This window comes from Anastrepha ludens, chromosome 5, assembly GCF_028408465.1.
Source record: "Anastrepha ludens isolate Willacy chromosome 5, idAnaLude1.1, whole genome shotgun sequence".
Lineage (NCBI taxonomy): Eukaryota > Metazoa > Arthropoda > Insecta > Diptera > Tephritidae > Anastrepha > Anastrepha ludens.
The window spans coordinates 53,961,644-53,984,348 of NC_071501.1; the positions used below are offsets into that span (position 1 = coordinate 53,961,644).

Here is a 22,705-nt window from a genome sequence, read left to right on the forward strand (position 1 = left end):
CCCGCAAGTAATGGGAATTATCCCTTGTGACATACGATCTTCCATCATTTACGCACTTCGTGACTTCCTCGAAACTCAAGCTCGCTCCTTGGAGATGGTGCCAATAGTTTCTGCTAATTCAAGGCAGCCGCAAGAGCAATCAAGGTTGAAGGTGCGTGCTTGAACTGCCTGAGTAATCGGCATGTTATCACTAAATGTCGCAGTCTATCATGGTGTCGCGTATACAAACGTAGTCATCACACGCTACTCCACGCTAGTTTCAGCAAACAACAGCCTGCACCTGCTAAAAAGGTGTGTGTGGAAAGTTCACGGAATTGGTTATGTTTCAGAAAATTTCGGCGAATAGTGCGAAATTGTTGTGATTCGTTTTGGCAAAAGAACGTTCACGTTACCTGGGACACATAAAGAAAGTAAGTGCTTAAAAACAAAAAAAGAAAAAGCATAAATGACAATTTGAAACATTTTAAAAATTGCGTGCGGTCCACGAAACAGTTGTTTTAGTGTTCAACAATTCAGCGATCCATTGGTGGATCAGCTTCCTCAAATGGAAAGGACACCATCGATAACCGGTATAGAATACGTTGGAGAGGACATTTTAAATCCGTGTGAACGACGACCGCGTTTATCACATTCTCCTGTGTGCTCCCTTAAATACTGCGCCCGCTCTAGGTATCACAAACCCAGTGACAACTGAAGTAGAAGAAGATAATGCTTTCCTGTGCATCGGTCATCTTATAAATGATCTGAAGAATATCATTGGCAGAGGCAAACGCTCCATAAACCAAAATCTGAGAGATTTAGTGAAGACGATTGCAACTTCCTACGATCAGGTAGCGGAAGAAATCGGAAAAGCTAAACCTCATACAAATTTAAGAAGTATTCGCAGACGGCTCCATCTCTTGGAAGAATTGCACAGCAAGCGACAAAGCGGACTCATGTACGAGCTCCGGTTGAGGTATTGTCGGCACAAAAGACAGCCATGGCAAATATGGAGGAAAACAAAGCAACCGAGGGAACGTGTATAATGGTAAATAAACGGCAGCGCACAAGAAATAAACCTGCTCGCCCGATGTCATCATTGTCAGAAGCACGGGCGAATGTTCTTACGCTGAGATTTTGAAGACGGTGAAAAATGAGGATTCCTTTAAAGGGATGAACGGACTGGTTCAAGAAATCCGCAAAACTGCGAATGGCGATCTACTATTCCAGTTGGCTAAGCAATCTGACGTGAACACGGCGAAACTACAAGCAGCGGTGTGTCTGGCTCTCTCAGGAAAGGCGGAGGTTAAATCGTTAACAGAAAAATCACTTGTTGAGATTCATGACGTTAATGAAGTGACTACGCCTGAAGAGGTTCGCTTAGCACTAAACTTCAAGTTCCTCAACTTCAACGTAGAGCCCTCGCAGATTCGCTCGATACGGAAAGCATACGGCGGTACGCAAACGGCAGTTGTTTCACTACATTCTAAGGCCGCCAAAAAGCTATTAGAAGTGGGTAAAGTTCGAATTGGCTGGGTAATATGCCGCATTTGTGAAAAAATCCAACCTAGACACTGCTTTAAATGCCTAGAATTCGGGCATATATCACGAAATTGCACTAGCGGAACCAATTTCCAAGGAGTGTGCTTTAAATACGGGGGAAAAGGGCATGTAGGAAAAATATACACAAGTACTCCAAGGTGCTTATTATGTGAAAGAAGACGTACCAACCGTACTGATCATGTTACCTGCGGCAATAAATGCGCTGTATTTCAAGAAGCGCTCCAAAAGATAAAACAGTTATGACAGTTATGAGATTGCTACAACTCAATCTCAACCATTGCGAAGCCGCACAAGATCTCTTGTGGCAAACAATTGCAGAACTCAAGATTGATGTAGCCATATTGAGCGAACCGTACAGAGAAAGGTCAGCAAACTGGACGCAAAGCGCTTGCAAAATGGCTGCAATATGGTCTTGTGGACGACATCCCTTACATCTATAGAGCGTACTAAAAGAAAAGAGCTTTGTTTGCGGCAAGATCTCAGATATATTATATCTATATAGCTGCTAAATAGTAGGGAAAATCGCCATGGATGCAATGCCAAGACAGCGATATTTTATTGCAGGCGAATTCAATGCATGGGCTATGGAATGGGGCTCACAAAGGGACCAAAGGGCAGTGCACTCCTTGAAGCATTTGCATGCCTGGATATTGTTGTACTGAGTACCGGCGGGGAACATACATACCTTATTCAGAAATGTCTTTGGTTCAATAATAGACATCACGTTCGTCAGGGCTAAAATCTACAGAGAGTCTAAGTGGAAGCTTAATGAGTGTTATACTCAAAGTGAGCACTCAGCAATAATATGTGACTTTGACATAAACGAATGTAAACTTCAAAAACAACAATTAATTTTAAAGCAAAGGAAGTTAGTTTCTTTAACTTCGAGAACAGCCACACATCAGTTTCCAAGAATATCAGCAGACGAGGTTCTTCAAGTTGTGAATGGACTCGAAAATAACAAGCCTCCTGGCCCAGACGGGGTGCATAACCAGGTGCTTAAACTGGCCTTTGCCCAAGCATCATCGAACTTCGTGCATTTGTTTAATACAAGCCTCGCGAAGGGAACGCACCCATTGATATGGAAGCGATAAAGGTGGGTTCTATTGCCCAAGCCCGGCAAACGTCCTATGGAACCGTCTAGCGTCAGACCGATTTGCTTACTCGATTCGGCAGGTAAAGTACTGGAGAGAATAATCTACGGCCGCCTCAAGAACGAGATCGATTCCGCCAAGGCAATATCTGACAACCAGTTTGGTTTCAGGCGATAAGTGGTACCCGATGGCTCGAAGGTGCCAATAAGTACTGCTTAGTAGTAACCTTGGATATAAAAAATGCATTCAACACCGCAAACTGCGCCAAAATCTTGCGAGCAATGATATGAAGCTACTTCGAAGAACGCGTACTGGATTACGACACAGTAGTAGGCAGAAAGACTTACAAAGTTTCAGGGGGGGTCCCTCAAGGTTCAGTGCTTGGGCTACAGCTCTGGAACATCATGTATGATGGTGTTCTGCGTCTCAATATACCCAATGATGCCAACGTTATATGGTTTGCAGACGATATCGCAGTAGTTATTACTGCTGAGAGAATAAGCGACATCTGCGAAAAAGCAAATCAGACCATAGCGTCCGTTAATTCATGACTGGTTCAAAACGACCTTCAACTCGCCGAGCAAAAAACGGAGTTCGTTGTCATATCAAGCGGGAAAAAAGTAGAAGTGGCAACTATACAAGTTGGCAATCACGGCATCACGATAGTACCAGCAGTAAAATATCTGGGAATAATGATAGACAAGAAGTTATCTTTTAAAACACACCTTTAATATGCGACCAAAAGAGCATCAACAACTGTAGCAGCATTATCGCGAATAATGCTAAACGCCCGCGGGCCAAAGCAATGGCGACGCCAAATTCTAGCAGGTGTGGTGAAGAACAAAATATTATATGGTCCTCCTGTCTGGCATATGGCTACGCAACATTCTTCTTATATCCGCGGTATAAAGGCAGCGTATCGTTTATGTGCGCTTCGAGTCTGTTTCGCCTTTAATGCTTTAAATCATACCTTCATCGGTACAAACAAGAATCGAATCCCAGTTGTAAATTCTGTGGGGTGAACGCGATAGAAGACGCCCACTATGTATTCTTCGAATTTAAGCGTTCAATTGCTCTAGATTGAAGCTTCGCAACATATTTGGAAGAAACTACGACCCAGATTCACTCATGCAATCCATGCTACAAAGCAGGGAAAAATGGACGGCAGCATGCGATGTCATAGCAGAGACTATGAAGAAACTAAGGACTCTCGAAAAACTACGACGAACGACCGGCAATTAATTCGCCTTTCCGCGTTCTTGCGTTCAACGTGTTCGTCTATCCAGAAGGTCACCGTTAGCTTGTGTTACAGATACCGCAGAGTGGGATTTGTTAAATAAATGTTGCTCATACAATAAACTTAAACGAATTACTGCCTATTTGATTTGATCGGTCAACAATGCGCGCTTATCCGTCACTCGCCAATCTACGTCGCTATTTTGTACGCCGGACCGCAAATGATACAAGCAGCAATTCAACACCGGTTCTGGATCCCTGGTATTCGAAACCTCCTTTGAAAAATGTAAACGTTTGAATCGCAATCCCCTGGATCAACGATGTTTCCTTCAAAGTGTACGTATTTTCCTTTATATGTATGAGCAATGTTTTTGGAGTTCGCAGGAGATCTCTCCTCAGTTAGATTTATCGCCGCCTCCACGCGTTTCACCAATCCAAGGGACGTTGTGGTGACCATCCACGACAATAATGCACCAACCACTAAATGGAAACTCCACCCGCTTACCAAACCTGAAAATACTTTTAAACTTTCACACCCTTTGCCTCGAGACGATCTCGCCCAAATTCGGTAAACATTTTATAGGTTCTTTAAAAACCATTATTAACAAATAATCGTATACAAATAATAAAATTTAACAAGTTTATTTATTTATTATATATATCGACAACAACTCACTTTAATAAATATTACACTCTGTAATTAGTTTTGGTGTGATAGCAATGGCCAAGATGCATCCTAGATTTATTAGGACATATATCACAGTAATACGAAATTTCCCGCCTACCTCCAGGCATCTTTCGGGCAAACAAACTTGCCCTTTTAGGCTCTTTTAGTATTACGTGAAGCTTCCCGTTTAACTGGAATTGGTCGGAATGCGACCATGGGAAATTTTCATGCCTCAAAAAAAGTTTCCACCACCATTTAAGTGATTTTCCCCGAAAACAGTGGGTAAATGGATACTGGTCCGCCCGGTCTACACCACCCATATATCTTATATAGTTTAATACAATATTGGGTTTCTTGTCCATTATATCCACACCACCTCGTGTCAACCCTCTTATATTTCCACCCTGCCGTGGATTTCGAAACGTTTGGCTTTTTTATTTCCTTGGGCAATTATTTTCTGTTCTTTAAAATTGTTCCGGTAAGACCCCATATGTATGTGTATTAAGAGGGGCAGCTCCTCCAAACTACGAGTCTTTCAATAATTTTTTGCGAAAAACTGAGGGTATTTACTATCTTAAAAAAAATTACAATACTATTAATACTATTTTGAAATAAAAAAAATAAAATGGCGGCACTCCACCTGCTCAAACGTGGCTCCTTTAATTTCCTCCATAGAATGTAATCAACTGAAATCAACCACACAAAAATTTTTCATTAAAATAAGTTATTCCACTTTGCACAGAAAAAAATTATACTTTTTTAGAAACAAATTTATCAAAACAATTAGAGTTAATTAATATAAAATTTGAGATACATATAAAGGCCAATATGTTATAGAATGTCCCTGTCAAATGTGAAGTTGATATCTTGATTACTTTTTGAGTTATATTCGACAGCGCTGAAAAAAACGTATTTCGAGAAAAACGCGATTAAAGTTTTCGTTCTTACTCATCTTTCGTTCATCACTTTACTGACTTTATAGAGACTTTTTAGACTTCTTATTAAGCTTAAACATTAAAAAGATATTATTTAGATTCTACATGAATTCTTAAAAATGCAAAATTTTAAAGTGCTGGAGGAGCTGCCGACTTAATAAGACTGCATAGGAGTATGAAACTGGTAAATCGGATCTGACCAAAAGCTCTATGGTGAGTGGTCCATAGTATGGCAAAATGCAGCAAATGTAGCCAGTCTTTGAGTCAGCTGGAGTATAATCTCTGATACCCCACATCGTCGGTTTCTTCGCATTGTATGTGATGAACGAAATTGACCCTTAAATTTTATAATTGACTCGTCCACTCATATGTACTCGCCCGTGATAAAACAATCCAAAAACTTTGATTTGAGATAGTCCAAAAAGGAGGCGCGTTCGTGGATTGGTGGTGCGTGTTGGAATAGTTTCCAGATGAAGCACCTAAAATATTTGACTAAATCAGTCCCTTGTAAATGTATCCAAATAGAAAGGAATATGACGAGATTGTACGACCAATATCGACAGCAAGAATGCCTAGAACTCTTCGTTGGTGGCAACACGTCATCTCCGCCATATTTTCTTTTCGAATACTTATTGATTTCACGAATAATTTTTTCCACAAGCTCATTGGTGGAAAACATGGGGAACTATTCGTGGGGCTGTCGGGTTTTGGTCAGGTATAAATTGTACGTCTTGCAGCACTTCGAAGTAGTCGCCAGAAAGTACCCATGTTTAACTAGTTGCACCTTCCACAGCTCCACTTTCAACTTTTCTTTCAGCATCACTCTCAACTTCAATGTCGCTCTCTATAATTCTAATTTTTCGCCGCCATTCCGCGGCATAATCCGCCGGAAATCAATGTAAGTTCATTTAAAGATGCAAAATTGAATTGGTCAGAAATCAAACTGACTTATTTTTTCTAAAGTTATGGATGTAATCGAATTCTACCAATTCATTCTGTCACTGGCTTATAAGAATTCAAATGGGTGGTTATTGTTAACCGTTTCCTACTTTTTCTTTAGAGACATCTTCCGTATGGTACCTGCTAATTTCTTGAGATTTAATTTGCATTTTCGTCTTCAAACCGATCTGCATTTTATTCTATTCTAAAAATTGATTTTATTTGAATTGAACCCTGTGGAAGTCATCAAAATCCAGGACTCGTACAAATGTCTGTAAATTTGCCCAATGTCTACCTCCAGGACTTTCCTTGAATTAATATTATTCTGCTCAACTGTCGGTTTCACTTGCTAATTGGCTATATAAGCATAAGTTTTTAGAGTTTCTCAAATATCAAAATTCATCCCAAATGATTGTGTACAATCGACCACGGGTTTGTAATCTGCATGAGTACGAGTATAATCTGAAATTTTTGTGACAACTACCGTTACGGTATGAAGAAGCGCTAATAGGATCCTAACAATAAGAGAAGAGAAAATATTGATTAACCTATATTCTTAAATTGGCTTTATGAGAGGTCATCCTCACAGCTTACTTCTTCGGATTGAAGCGTAATCTCGCGAAGGCAATGCGCTGAAGTACTTATCGAAGTTTTCCCGGTTGATCGTTTGAGGTGTAACAATTTATAATGCTACTCTAATAAGATGATTTGTATTGTATAGGTATTCTCGATCTGTAGCATGAGGTCCAGTATGGTGCATGGGCAACATGATTGAACAACATTTTTGTTGTTTCATGTATTCAAATAGTGTAGAATCTGGTCATGCATGTGTATAGTGAAGAAAATTTAGAAGGTGTGGCCAATACCAGATCGTTAACCATCCCTCAACGAATTTGAAGGAATCAGGAAGGATATACGAAAAAAATCAGCACAGTCCTGTTGTTGTTGTTGTAGCAGTAATACAAGCCCCGTCAATGTACGGTATACCACCGTGCTGCTTCGACAGGTTGGGTCCAGAGAGAGAGAGGGGTGTTAGATGAGTAGGTTTTAAGGGGCATGTGAACAGGTGGTTAGTGTCGTGCGGGGTGCCTTCACATGCCGGACATATGTTTGGTATGTCGAAGCCAATTCTGGATAGGTAGGACTTTAACCTGCTACAATATCCAAAATGTAAGTGTGCCAGTGTTACGCGGGTCTCACAGGGAAATTGGAGCTCTTCATCTGTTGTAGGTGGTGGTTGGAATCCGATTACGGCATTCGGTCGTAGGGAGCTTAAGAAGGTGGTAAAGGTCTTCCGATGAATGTCGTTTATTGTCTGTCTTAAACACTGTCTGGCCCAGTAATTGTCTGTTACTTTTTTCCTGGATCTCGTCGGCGTAATTTAATAGGTGTCTCCTGAGGTGCCTAGGAAACCTTCGGTAACACCCTAACAGGAACTGCTTGCTGCCTTATTATGAAGGTGTTGAAGAGGCCACATCAGGAAGCACCCCGTCGCTGTCCGAATGACGGTGTTTTGGCAAGTCTGGAGCTTCATCCACTGCGTGTCACTGGTTCCACGAGACCAGATAGCCGCAGCTCCAGCCACACCAGATAGCCGTTCCCGTTTGATCAACGACTGATTGGACGATGGCCAAACCTGATAATTTATCATCATTGGTTTCTGATCATGGGCTATAGTGAATTCTGCATCATCAGATACATGCAAAGTAAACTGTTCTCAAATAGCTCTTCAGAACGGAATTTCCCTATTCCAATGATTTCAACATGGCTTGAAGGAGTCTTTTGAGAACTTAATTGGTAATTAATAGTTTTGATTGATCTGAAACCTACATAATTATTATACCGCTTCCAAACACTAAAAAAATACAATAAGAAAGTCCAAGATTTGTTTATTTTCACTTTGTTTGTTTTTTTGTTATTTATTTGGTATATGGCATATCAAATTCATGCTACCCTTGTGAAAATTCGACCCTCGAATATTGCGTAGATTGTGAACTTCAAAAATTATAACCCGCACAGGTCCGTTGCAACAATTCTAGCGTTTTTTTTTATTACTTAATATTCTTATACTATGTACTATTAAAACGAAAAATAGTATATTAAATGGAAAGCTGGAGTAAGTATAGCTAAGTAAATAGAATGGATAGGTAAATAGAAGTAAGGAGAAAGGTGAGTACATAGCTGTAGAAATAGAATCAATGAATGTAAGTAAATAGCGAAAGGTAAGGTCAGTACATCGAGAATTTAGTGATATTAAGAGTACGAATATATTTTAATTGTAAGTACAAGTATATACAACACGTCACTCTTGACAGTTATGATTTCAAGGTTTTAAGAGACTTCGTTTATCTAGGAACCAGCATTAACACTGATAACAATGTCAGCCTTGAAATTCAATGGAGAATCTCTCTTTCCAACAAGTGCTACGTTGGACTAAATATACAACTGACTTCTCTCGACGAACAAAACTAACACTCTACACGGCTCTCAGCATGCCCGTCCTAACGTATGGCGCAGAAGCTTGAACGATGACAATATCCGATGAGGCATCCCTTCGAGTACAGGTGGTACACTTTCTTGGAGTGTTTGAAAGAAATATTCTGCGGGATATTTTTGTACCTTTTTGTACCAACTGGTGGTAGCACAGGTAGATACGCGCTTTGTTAAACTCGACAAAAATCGCCGTTATCGCGCCAATCAAAAAGAAGAAGAATATATACATTAGACTGGCGGCAGCTTGTATGGATTGTTCGGGTCGTAAAACATGAGGTTAGATGCAATAAAGAACGGTATATTTTTTCAGCCCGATCCGATGATGTCTAACCGTGCCCATTTGATTCCAAAGTATGGAAAATTTGAAAAAATTACAATTTTTACTAATTTTTTTTCGTTTCCAATTTTTTTGTTCGAATCTTATATTTAATTGTGATGCGATTTTAATTAATGATCTTGTTACTTTATTGCGGTATGACCCAATTTATATCGCGAAAGCCACCTGACAAAAGGCGCTTTCAGCACACATAACTGATAAGTGATACGTGGAAAATACGTCACCGTCAGTTGAATAATAGAAATTGTGTTTTATGAACGGTGTGTTGAGCCAGCTGCTAAATGAAATAATTATTTTTAAATTTTATGCAAAGGTACTTTTCAAATAATTTTTCACACTTCACTATAATAATAAAAATAAAAATTTGTTTCATAATCAACACTTTGGAGATCACTAAACAATTCATCAACTGTTGAAAGTTTTGAATTTTTACTCGACATTTGAATTAGTAGGCTTTGACATTGCATTTTTATTCAGTGTGAATTTTTTTCTCGATATTTGAATTGGTAGGCTATGGCATTGCATTTATATTCAGTTTCAGTTGTCTTATGCGTTCAATAGTACAAAAGTAATTAATATAGTTAGTGAAAAAATGAGTTGAAAACCATTATCAGGCATTCCGAAAAAAAGATTACGTTCTGAGCAAAAAATATTTCTTGTGGGTGAATGTGAAAGTGTTATTTTGGGGGCCAAGTTGCCATCAATGAAACAGGTGCTCCAATTATTGTTTTACAAACTGAGGCACGAAAACTTGACTTTGGAAAGCAGTATGAAATAAACGATTGCGCAAGAAAAAAATTATATTAAAAAACTTAAAAATCTTTACGAGGAATGGAGAAATTTACAAAAACATTCCAGGACTCCTAACGAGTAGTGTCGTAAAAATGAAGCAGAGTTTAAGGATAAAATTGAAAACTTCATATTTGACATTGCCCTAGGTATAATGAAAATGCAGGAAGATAAAGACTTTCTTTTGCTCCAAAGAAATAGAGGACGTCCAGGTAGTATGTATGGTGCCGATACTGTACTCACAAGAAAAGAAAAACGCAAAGTGCAACGAATGGAAGAAGAAAGAAAGCGCATTGAAAAGCTTTTAGTTCATAGTAAGTTTATTAAAGTTAAGCTTTACTGGTTCTTTTTTTTTAATATTTGATCCCATTTGAAGCTAATTATGCTCTTGAATTCTCTGATACCGAGGATGCTGAAAAGGATATTTCAGCTGGCGAAGAAAATGCAGCAAAAGGTATGAATGAAGGCGGAAGATACAGACGGAAGTAACATTAATTTACTACCGAAAAAGGCAAATCGAGGAAAAATTAAATTTATTGATGATAGAATGCATGCATGCATGGACAAATGTAACCTCTCAACAAGAGATGCCATGCATTTGGTGAGTGCAACGGTTGCTGCCTTCATAAATACCATGCAAAATGTTAATGGAACGCCGTCAATAAAAATAGAAGATTTAATTCTTAATCGAACAACATTACATTCGATGAGGATCGATTATCGTCGCAGACAAGCTCAAGAGATTATTAATGGATTCAAAGTAATGGTTTTACTGAATATGTTTATAAGATTTTGGATTCTTGACCTTTCTTTTTTGACTTGTTTGGAGATTCCCGACGTTTTTGTCCTTCACTGGGATGGCATTAATTCTAAGTCATTCAAAAGTGGAATATCGGAAAATGAAGTTCGGAAAGTCTTTACAATAGCTGAAGTGGAAATATTTAAGAATTTTTGTCTAACTGCATTAAATAGTCACCACACTCGTGCCGATTATAAAGAATTACTACAACTAGCGTTGCTCTTTGTTGGGGAAGACGTACCAAATTTTTCACAAGTACGGTCACCTGGTGCAACATCACACGCAAGGTTTATGTCGAAGTGCCTATATTGCTACAAAATGTTTTTGTTTCGCGAGCAATTCGTGTTAACGACTTCAGAGATAAAGAGTCTAAGAAGCGTCTGTATTTTTTAACCTGCATCTACGTTCCATATTGGTTTCGTTGTGTGAATCCAATAGCTGCTTCACAAAATGACCTTAAGCTCATTCAAGACGTGATTGTATATTTCGATAAGAATGTATCCAATGCCTTGTTACATAAAATTAAAAATCATTTATGGTATTTGTCGGAAGAGGCGGTTGGCCTTTCATTTTTTGATGATCAAATTCCTTCACATATTAAGCGAAAAATGGTGGAAGCAATTACTAGCGATAACCAGAAGGAAGATGCTGTTCTAAAGAGAGTTGTTGCAACAATGTCAGAAATAACGCTTTACGGCAGCAAGAATCCAGCAAAGATCTTTCAACATGGCAAGAAAGTGAAGACTATATAGCGGGAAAACGAATTTATCAGCATTTGTCTGTAGTTAATGATGCTACAGAGAGAGCATTGAAATTGATCACAGATAAGAAGATAAACAGTACTTACTGCAAATTGTTGAGCAATACAGGCAATTGTATCCGTCTTACACCAAAACATCTCTCATTAAATAGACAATCTAATTCTTTAATTAAAATTTTATTAAATTAAAAAAAATTATATAAATAAAGTTAAATTATATATATATTAAGTATATACATATTAAATTAAATTAAATTATATAAATTGGAAACAAAAAAAAATTTTGTAAAAATTATGATTTTTTGAAATTGTCCATATTTTGGGATCAAATGGGCACGATTAGGCATCATCGGATCGGGTTAAAAAATTACACCGTTTTTCATTACTCCTAACCTCATGTTCTAAGACCCCAAAAATTTATGGATTTCCACAAAAAAAAGTTACGGCCAGTCTAATATACATACAATGGGTACATATCCGTTATGAGTGTAGAGGTGAAGTGAGTGAGAGGAGAAGGAGTCCTACTTGTTGTGTGCGTCTTGTTCCAAAAATGGAGTGAGAAAACTTACTTTCTTATAATTATAATTAAGTAAATAATAAGTGTGGATCATTTTTAGCTATGTATGTACAGGGTGCGCCATCTTTAATGCCTGTATGTAGACGCTGAATAACTTTGTCATTTACCAACCGATCAACTTCAACACACATGTTTTCGATATGTCAATTCAGTACACTTTCAACCATAGATCGCTTTACACCGAAACAACCAAAATCGACGCTATAAAACCCGAAATGCTTGACAAGGTGATGACAAACGCAGAAAAAAGGTCGCAGTTTGTGATTGCTAATAAAGGTGGCCACTTGATGGATATTGTATTCAAAAAATAGTTTTAATAAATTGTAAGTAACCAAACCAAATAAAAATGCCTAACTATACAAGTCAGTTTTTTTTTTTTTTTCAAAGTTATTCAATGTTTTCATACCGAGACAAAAGATGGCGCACCCTGTATATGTTTAATCTTAATTATTTCAATAAAACAAATATTAATAAATTCGATATTTTCATTACTTAATTAGTTTTCTTAATTCAATTTAATTCAATTTTGTCTTACTTAAATTCGTTTTGCAGAATCTGTCTTGACTCCCGCTATCTTGAAGGAATCCATTATCCTTAAATTTTTGTTTTCCGGCGGCAGTACAGCGAGTTTGTGGATCGATCATCTCACTTTTCCACACCTATTGGCTACGCGCATTTAGGCACCCTCTCCGGGAATAGTTTTGGGAATTCTGCTGCAGTAGCTCATTGTATTCGCGGACGATAACGAGTTGGCTTGGGCTGGGCTGCAGGGGCGCACGTTTGTTGAACTGCTGAAGTTCCAACAGGTGGCTCTTCAACTGTGCGCGCCAAAATTGTTGCTCATGAAAGCAAACAAGCTTTATCTCCCTAAGCATAGGCTAGGGCTTTCGGGTATTTTCTGCTATGGCAAAGTTCACAAAGGGCAACCGATTAGTACATAAGCTAAACGACGTTAATGTTTCGCCATCGTTGGGGTTGTTGCTGAGTAGTGCGAGAGATCATGTCTTCAATATTGCTTACTCCACAGGCCGCCGAAATGGAGTGCCCTCGAAGGTATGAAGGCAAAGGTGAACCCTTCGTCGGCGACATAATGGAGAATCTCCTACTTCTACTACCGAAAGGTTTTCGGAGCTCACTCAATTTCCTTTATGCTCCGACAAAATTCGCCGCGTTAGCGCAAAATATTGTTGCTGCTACCCTCCGGATCCAGTAAATCTTTAGAGCCAGTTAAGCCAGATGCAAGTTCTAGCTGAACTGCCTTTGAAGAGAATCAAGTGAAAATGGCAACGTACATTTTCAAGGGACGGCGACTGCGAATTTTCAAAGTTTTGCGAATGGGCCCGAAATAATCTACGCAAATAAAAGTATTATGAACAGCCGTTGCAATTTGGGTTTATAATGGAAACGCATTCTTTAACAGTTCGACTACAGGCTTTCCGAACGTTTACAAGCGAACATTTTCCCACATTTATCCAACACAGTTCTCGATAAAGTATTCGTTTTCATATAGCGAGATTGCTACTTGTGCAACTCATGAAGATATAATGGAAAATATCGGTCTTGTAAGGGCAAGGTTTGAAAAAGATCAAAGTATGTCAATTGAATGGCGTTCGTAGCGATTGAAAATATCAATCGGAAACTATCACCTGACGAAGTTCGTTTACAGATTTGGCCCTTAAAACTTGCATGGTTCAATTGGTGCTAGAATTGAAACGGGTACGTTTGCTAAAAATTTCATCTTCTCCGGGGAAGCTAATTTCCATTTGTAAAACCTTCTGTATTATGTTGAGAAGCCTTTACATTCTACATACCTATAATATTTTATGACTTCCTCCAAAATATTTTTTTAGTAAGAGGTAAGGCGTTTAGAAGTAGTAAGGCGTTTAGAAGTACCCCGATCCTAGAGAAATGTTTAGGCTTATAAATCAGAATTATAAATACAAATTAGAGGCTTCAAAACTCAAATTATTAATAATACTTATAATTATTGCTATTAACTTAACTAAACAGAGGAAATATATATGTATATAATATCGAGCACATGAACTTAATATCTATGTGTATTCCGTGAGTTGAATTGGACTATAAACTTTATACAATATAAAAAATTTGAAGTTATTTAATTAAAATGTTTTAATATAGTTCGACTTCCTTTTTTTATCGCTCCTGCATATGTTTTTAAAATATAAAATCGGTATTCTTATTATTCTTCTTATTAATATTAAAATCATCCCTACAGTTCCTCCGATGCTTTTGATTCCCCATCAACTGGTTGGGGCTCCCGAAGGTTTCAACGTAACGATCGAATGCTTCACAGAAGCACATCCAACTTCACTAAATTACTGGACACGTGGAGAGGGACCCATAATACACGATTCCTACAAATATAAGTAAGTCGCTGTTAATGCATTTCGGAAATTACGTTTCATTGCCCTAGAAAATATGAGAATATGTATGTCTTTCTGAACTAGTCATACCCAACGTTGTTATTATTAAAACTGTTTATTTTTGTATATCTCCAAGTTGTTTTTGCATTTAAAGTTATCCCTTCCAACGAAAGCAGAGAGTAAATAATTATGGTGTTAAAAAGGGAATAGAAAATGTTGAAATCAAATGCTTTTTAAAGAAACAGAAGATATCAATTGGATAGAAGTAAAAAAATGAAAATGTTTAGTTATTACCAGTTTTTATAAGAGGCAAGGACTGGACACGAGAATACGATGCATTGAAAAGCAAGATATTGAGGACATTTTTAGAATGTTCTTGCAATTATGAATGGGCAAACCAAAGATGATAAAGGCGGTAACCTGACATTGTTGTACAGTTGAGCAAAAAGTCTGGTTAGATCATATGCCGATAACTTTATGTTTTGCGCTATATTTAATTGACTTGCATGAAGATTTTGGTGGTGGTTTGAAAGTTGACGATCTAAATATCAGTGTCAGACAGAGCAAATAAATACACTTAAAAAAATTATAAATACTCGTAATCTAGAGGCTTACTGTAAAAATGGAAAAAAGGGGTTGGCCTAGCCAAATCGGCAATAATAGGTTTTCATCGTGGAGGCCAACCGTCGGAAAAAGAAAAATGCCAATATAAGCGAGAGAATTTTATTATAACAGGAATTTAGGGTTACCTGGCTGGTTCTTACACCTAAAATGGTTTTCCAGAAACATCAAGACAAAGGAAAAACGCCGCAGTGTCAAGTTTAAACTTCTCATGGAATAACTGTTTTGAAAAAAAGGAAATAAAATAAGGTGTGAAATGGAAAATGTTTCATTCAGTCTGTCGAGCTGCCCAAAATTATGCGGCGCAGGTATGGAGGAATACTGTATGTTTGAGAATTTTGTCTAATTATTACTGCAATTCATAAAGAACATTTTTAAGCTCCCCAGCTGCTCGCCCACTTATGCTATTTATTTGAAAACAGGTATCGACTGTACGGACAGAATATGTAGGTCAAAGTTATTGGCTTTTTAAAGCCAGAAGTAATTGCATTATGCTTAATGGTCTTTGCAATAAAAACGACTCTTTATGTAACTTAAATGAGAAGTAAGCAATCCAAAATTTTTTTGAATGATGCCCAATTAAAACAATACCTTCTTTGGAAAGACCATCATTAGTAATACCGAAATATGTCACCGAATACCGAAATATGTCATGTTCTAAATAGCGTAAATGATTTTGAACGGAAAAAATGTTTTTACTGGTGTTTTACAACTTTATTACGGTGCTTGAAAGTACAGACAATTTATTATAGATGAATACTTTCGTAAATAAATATCTACCTAATTTTTCCGGCGGCGTATGTTTATTTAAACGAAGTAAAAAATATTGTAGAAGTCCACGCAAGTAAGGAAAGTTACTGATCGCCAATCACTTGAGAGTGTTCAAGTTCATTTGGTTCAAGAAGCTCACAACTTCCGCGATTAACCCAAGTATCCTCTGGGTAGCTTCTGAACATCCGTTCGGGAGCGAGCAAATGTGAGAAGGCGAAGAATCCCAGCATAGTTGGTTGTGCGCTGGGTTTGGGACCCGCAACGTAAAAATCTCTCTAATGAAAACACCAACAAAGCCTCGGATGAGAACTTCCTATACCAATGACGACCCCTGCAAACGAACTAAGGATAACGATTTAAGATCATGCACCTGCAATGTCTGGTCCCTTAATGGGGAAGGTGTCTCTGCCCGGCTGGTTGATGTCCTCGTGAGAGTAAAGGCTGACATCACTGCCATTCAAAAGATACGATGGACGAGACATGACAGGAAAAACTTAGGACCTTGCGATATCTACTATAGCTGTCATGTGAAGGAGCGCAAATTCGGTGTTGGATTTGTTGTGGGAGAGAGACTTCGTCTCCAAGTACTGTCGTTCACTCCGATGGACGAGCGTCTCGCAATAATCCTCATCAAAGCGCGATTTTTCAACATCCCTCTCATTTGCGTGCCCGCCCCGACGGAGGAGAAGGACGATGCGATCAAAGATTCTTTCTATGAGCGCCTGGAACGTTCCTATGAGCGTTGCCTTCGTCACGACATAAAAATCGTGCTTGGCGCCTTCAACGCCAGAGTGGGTCCCACAGTCGGAAAATTCAGCCTGCACAACGAAGCACCCGGTAACGAATAGAGGCTGATCGACTTCGCCGGGGCATGAAACATGGTAGTCTGCAGCACCAGATTACAGTATAAGAAAATACACCAAGCAAATAGTATTGTAAGATTTTTGTGAAAAATAAAATTAAAATAATCTATGTATATGTATAGACTGCAAATGCAACAATATTAACTTTTTTGTGAACAAATGGAATAAATCAAAACTTGATATTTTACCATTGAGGCCTATTTAATGAAAGAGAATCGGAGTTGGAGTGATCTGATTTAGTTAAACATACTGCTAGCTAAGCTCTTGAAAGTAGATCAATTATACATATAATACTTTCCAGGGTACATTTACGCCAAAACTTATTGAACAAATAGATAATTTAATAAAACTGGATACCTATTGACTGTCACACCGCATTTTGTTCCCTTTATTTGGAAGAAAGATGTGTAAGATTTTAATACGCTCACTTATTTATTTGCGTTTTGATAATGTTCCTTCTTAAAATATGCAAAGTGTTGAAATTTTGGATAAATCGCCATATATTAAAGCTCCTCAAACATATCATTGTCTCAAACGTCACTATGTCAGTATCTCATACTTTCTCCACACTAAAACTTTTAATATAATATGTGTATACCTCAGATCTCTGCGACAATTTTTCTCAGAATCACCCATGGCTTAACCATTTCGTCGAATATAGACGAGTATGAAAGTTTTGTCATCCATTTTTACTGCTTTTCGGGTAGCCTTGGCCTATTCCAATATTATTGAACTGTAATAACATATACAGCTAGAAATTCTCTGGGAGTTATTTCTCTATTTCCTTTCCTCCTATCACGAATAAAAAATTCTCGGAGTTTTTTCCCATTTTCTCTTTCCTGTTATCACGAACCAACTTCGAAAAATGGAAATTGTGTTTTGCAAAAAAGTAAATATCACGAATGTAAAAAACGGGAGAATGTGAAGATAGCATTTTGACGGATTTTCCGCCACCAAAGTGTGAAGAAGCAATATAAAAAATTTAAGAATTTAAACTTTTCAATGGAATTTGTTTATTAGGAAATTTGTTTTAGGTCAAAAACTACTAGCAAAAGTCAACTTGAGTGACTTGTAAACATGATGCAGAGAAATGCTAGAACCGCAAGTGGATTTTATAAAGGCAGCATTTTTTGCCGATGAGGAGATTGAAATGCATCATCAAAGTTGCCGTCGCAGCAATGGTATGTAGGAAGACTAAAAACTCCTCCTCGTTTGGATGGAACCGTCGCCCACTCTGAAACCACTTTCGTATTACTTCAGAGTGACGTTCCATCTTTCTCATTACAAAGGTCTATGCATATGTGCCTGCGTCCTGATCCCGCTTTTTTATCCGGAGAATTATTTCCGCGAAACCACTAATGACCTCCCACGTTTACTCGCTACTTAACATCTTCCATTCTCCAGCGTTCGACGTTCTTGTTTCCAACGCATGCATTGGAAGAATGTGTGTTCAATTGTTCATTGTGGGGTGCTCGCATTTCCCTATTTTGAACAGGTATTTCTGGACATACCCGTGCCACGAAAGCATTTGGGTTGCATACAAATTTCCATGTGGCAACGCCCAACCGTTCGCGTCCATCTGCCGCGTGTTTCGTTAATTCAGCGGTCTTGCCATAACCCTAGCGTTTCATTCCTTATTTCACACACTGCATGTTTGCTAACTCTTTCTTCCATTCCCCTCTTCTGATACTGTGGGGTAGACGGACACAACTCTCACGGCTGCCGTTCGTTGTACCGATGCAAGCAATGAGGAGGATAACCCTTGCCTTAATAAGAGCATGAATGTTTTAGAAGTAATGTCAATTTTTTCTGAAAGAATTTTATTAATTTTATTATTTAGTATTTAAAAAAGGGCAATAATAAAAAATAATAAGTAGTTGCATAACTTTATTGTCATTTTTTTATTAAAATTATTTGAAGTTCGAAAAAATTGGGTTAGCTAAGTATTGGGGTGAGACCAAAGCAATTACTTCTGTATTATTACTAAATAGGGTGGCAAATTCTGTTACTACTTCTTCGCTTGGGATTGAGAATGCTTAAAAATTAATACATATGGTATAGCGCAAAGCAGCCATCTCTTTTTTACATAAAGTAAGGAGTATAAAAAGGAGGGGGTACGAAAATCGTCGTGTCAATGATGACTTTGCGCGCATGCACAAAGGGTAAACGATGCAAATTACTGCTCTTTAATATAAAGAGCTTGTAAAAATGGATGAATTATAATAATAATTTGTTCCTTAATGGGCTAGACTATGTTGAATTCTTGATATTCGGTTTTTTATATATTCGATGAAATTAAGTCTAAATTGTCAACCCTAATTTTTTCCTGAAGCATTTCAACAATCCAAATACGTCTATATTTCGGACAGCAAATGTCACTATGTTTTCTCCTCCTCGTCTTATCACCCGACCGACCACATCAATATGTCCGTTTGCCAAAAATTGAGTGATTGTGAGCTATCTTATTACTTACTCAATGGTTGAAACAAAATTTTAGCTAACTTCGTTTTTGTACCACTTTGTCATTTATAATAATAATATATAATACAATATACAACAATACAATTTTATTATTTTTACAGAGTGGAATCCAGTGTTGGTGTTCCGTTGTACAAAACGCATATGAAACTAACAATTATAAATGTCAGTAGCGGAGATGATGGTATTTACAAATGTGTGGCCAAAAATCCACGTGGCGAAACTGACGGCGTCATTCGACTTTACGGTTAGTATAAGTAATTTTTAATATTTGTATATGTATGCGAAATTTTCTAAATCAAATACGAAGCTGTAAAATGAAATGTACCACATACCAAGTTCTATATAACACGGCGGCTCAAGGATGGTAAAATATAAGATTGCGCCAAATCCGAATTTCGCCTTGTTGGAAACATAGAGTCGGTTGACATCGCTCATTTCTAAGGAAATATAGGTCGACGATGCTGTTATGCCATAAACCACACCAAAAATTTAATCTTTGTGGATGCATTACTCAATCGAGTGCTTATGGATTGTGTTTCCTCCACTACATAGCGGCAATTTTACTTCACATAGTCGCTGAACCAAAAATAGTTCTCCCCCTAGAGGATGATTTTGCATCGCGCTGTGGCAGCCATTTTGTTTTGGTGACATCTGTCAAATCTTTTGTTTATTATTCAGTTGTTTATGCCAAATCATCATGCCAAGTTACACAATTGAACAGCACGTTCAAATGATAAATCTTTATTATCAAAATGAGTGTTCATTAACGCAAACGTTGCGCGCATTGCACCCATTTTTCGGTAGACGTGGTGGCCCTTCCAATTTCTTATGGCCCATATTGAACCATATGGACCTAGACGACATGTGGTGCCAGCAGGACGTGTCTCACAGCAAACGCCATTTTATTCCATTTCAACATCTACCCGCCCTTATTGAAAAACCCTTTATAATATGAAACATATGTCTATACATCTGTAATGCAATAACTTTGCACAGAATGCTCCGATTTACAAGGAGCTTTATGCATTTTAAAGCTTTGCTATCCGGAAAAGTAAATTTTTAAATAATTTAAAGCAAATATTGGTTACTATCTAATTTCATTAGTTAACAGCCAAAACAAACCCCAAGAACCGAGGCATCCAATTCCTGTATAAAATCGGGCGTTGAATACGAATATCCACGTAATTAGAATTCAAAATAAACGATCCCATACAACATTTCACCTATCATTAAATTTTTTCTTAATCACGTTATAATACGAATGGAAAAATCCACATTTTGTATTATAGACCCACCTACATCAGTTTATCTACCACACATAAGTAAACGTATTTTAATAGAGTGAACATTATTAATATTCGAGTTTACTTGATTTTAAATAGTAATTAATAGATTTTATATCATATCTTTTCAGTTTCATATCCACCAACCACAGCACCCCCTGGACTCTACACTACCGAAATACGGTGGGATGTGTTCTCTGGTCACGGCAGTGAAACGTCACGAACAATTTATGGTCAGGACAAAAGTGAGTTGTTAAAACATAAGTATTACTTGATTAAATTTGTTTTCAATACCTTCATTAATGGCATTCAAAACCTCTGGGCAAAATATAGGATGAGCCAGGTGCTTGTTTGTATTTTCTGTATTTCCTGGTTTCCTTGTCCCGGGGGACGAATTGCCAAAGTCGTGAAGGTATGATGACTTAATTCACCAGATGCGAAAGTCTCTCAAATGGAAGAGATGCGGAAAGTAATAATAAACTATTCATTATTTCAAGAAAGCGATTTATAGGTCATTTATCGGACATTGTGTTTTATTTGCATGCGGAGCCTATATTACATAGTTACATTCATGATATAATAATTTTTAAAAGTTAGTTTCACTACAAAACTCTGTAGTGAATTGTTACTACATAGGTAAGCCCTCAACATAACTAGTTGGGGTGTCGGAATTCACTGTCTCTTTGATGAAGCTTATAAAACAGTAGGAGATATTTCAGGAGGAGGTTGAGAGTTTGTTGTGTTGTTAAGCACGACCCCAGGAGCAAGAAATTTTAAATTGCCCCAACCACTATTAACTACCTCTACGATTTATTCTCATATACATCCTGTTGCTAAATTAAAAATACTCAGTTCAATTTATAAAAACATACATAGTTCATACTAAAAGCCACATAATAGCATACTAAAAGCAATATATAGGTATTTCAAAATTCCATTCCGACATCTCGTTGAAAAAACATAGTCAAAAACCAGTTGTAAATATAAGCTAACGCGACATTTCACAGAATTCAAAACCAAAAAGTTGTAGAAGCAATTTCAGAGCAGCGATTGGCAATCTCGTGGGAAACAACTAAGCATCAAAATACTGGTCACGTTGGAAGCACACGAGCTTAGCTTTTAGATTTAGTTTTAGAATTAAGATAATTTGAAAAGTCAGTTGTAAACATATGTACTTATAGCTTGGGGAAGTAAACATGCCAATAGGCACGGGTCGCGTTACACCTTGGGTTGAGGGGTTTTTTTTTTTTTTAACGAAGTTTACGTCTTCGACCTGTGTGGTTCGCGGGAGACCTACTCTCCTACCTTCCATATCTGGGAGGCGTTCCCCTATCCACCACCTGGGGACGCGCCCTATAGGAATAACAGGTTCCCCCAAGAGATATGGTTCCATACTAGGATAATATCGACCAGTGTAGCAAAATTAGAATTGTATTCTAATAAATTTGGTATTCCTTTTTATAGTTGAATACCAAATCTGGAAAAAATAAATAACAAAGATCAAGTTTGGTAGGAGACATTCAACTATAACCGTGCTTATGTCTAAAATCCTTTTCTCAATAGTTATATATATATATATATATATAAGTATATAATTGGCGCTTACCCCCATTTTTGGCTGTTTGGCCGAGCTCCTCCTCTATTTCTGGCGTGCGTCTTGATGTTGTTCCACAAATGGAGGGAACTACAGTTTTAAGCCGACTAAGAATGGCATATATTTTTTATGAGGAGCTTTTTATGGTAGAAATACACTTAAAGCTTTGCCATTGCCTGCCGAGGCAATTACCGCCATTAGAAAAAAACTTTTTCTTCATTTTGGTACGTCAGTTCTCCGAATGGTAGTCACGTACTAACCCATTCGGCTACGACGGCCGAATATAATATTGATAGTTATATATATTATACAATTGGCGCGTACACTCTTTTTGGGTGTTTGGCCGAGCTCCTCCTCCTATTTGTGACGTGCGTCTTGATGTTGTTCCACAAATGGAGGGACCTACAGTTTCAAGCCGACTCCGAACGGCAGATATATTTTTTATGAGGAGCTTTTTCATGGCAGAAATACACTCGGAGGTTTGCCATTACCTGCCGAGGGGCGACCGCTATTAGAAAAATATTTTTCTTAATTGGT

General features: G+C 37.8%; 1 protein-coding gene across 1 annotated transcript in view; it reads left to right on the forward strand.

Moving 5' to 3' along the window:
• LOC128864122 (neurotrimin) overlaps positions 1-22,705 on the forward strand; it is a 144,871-nt gene that overhangs the window by 115,763 nt on the left and 6,403 nt on the right. The window contains exons 7-9 of the mRNA XM_054103638.1: positions 14,408-14,558; positions 19,393-19,535; positions 20,706-20,819. Of these exons, the coding sequence (XP_053959613.1) occupies positions 14,408-14,558; positions 19,393-19,535; positions 20,706-20,819 (408 nt within the window). The remainder of the gene's footprint in view (positions 1-14,407; positions 14,559-19,392; positions 19,536-20,705; positions 20,820-22,705) is intronic.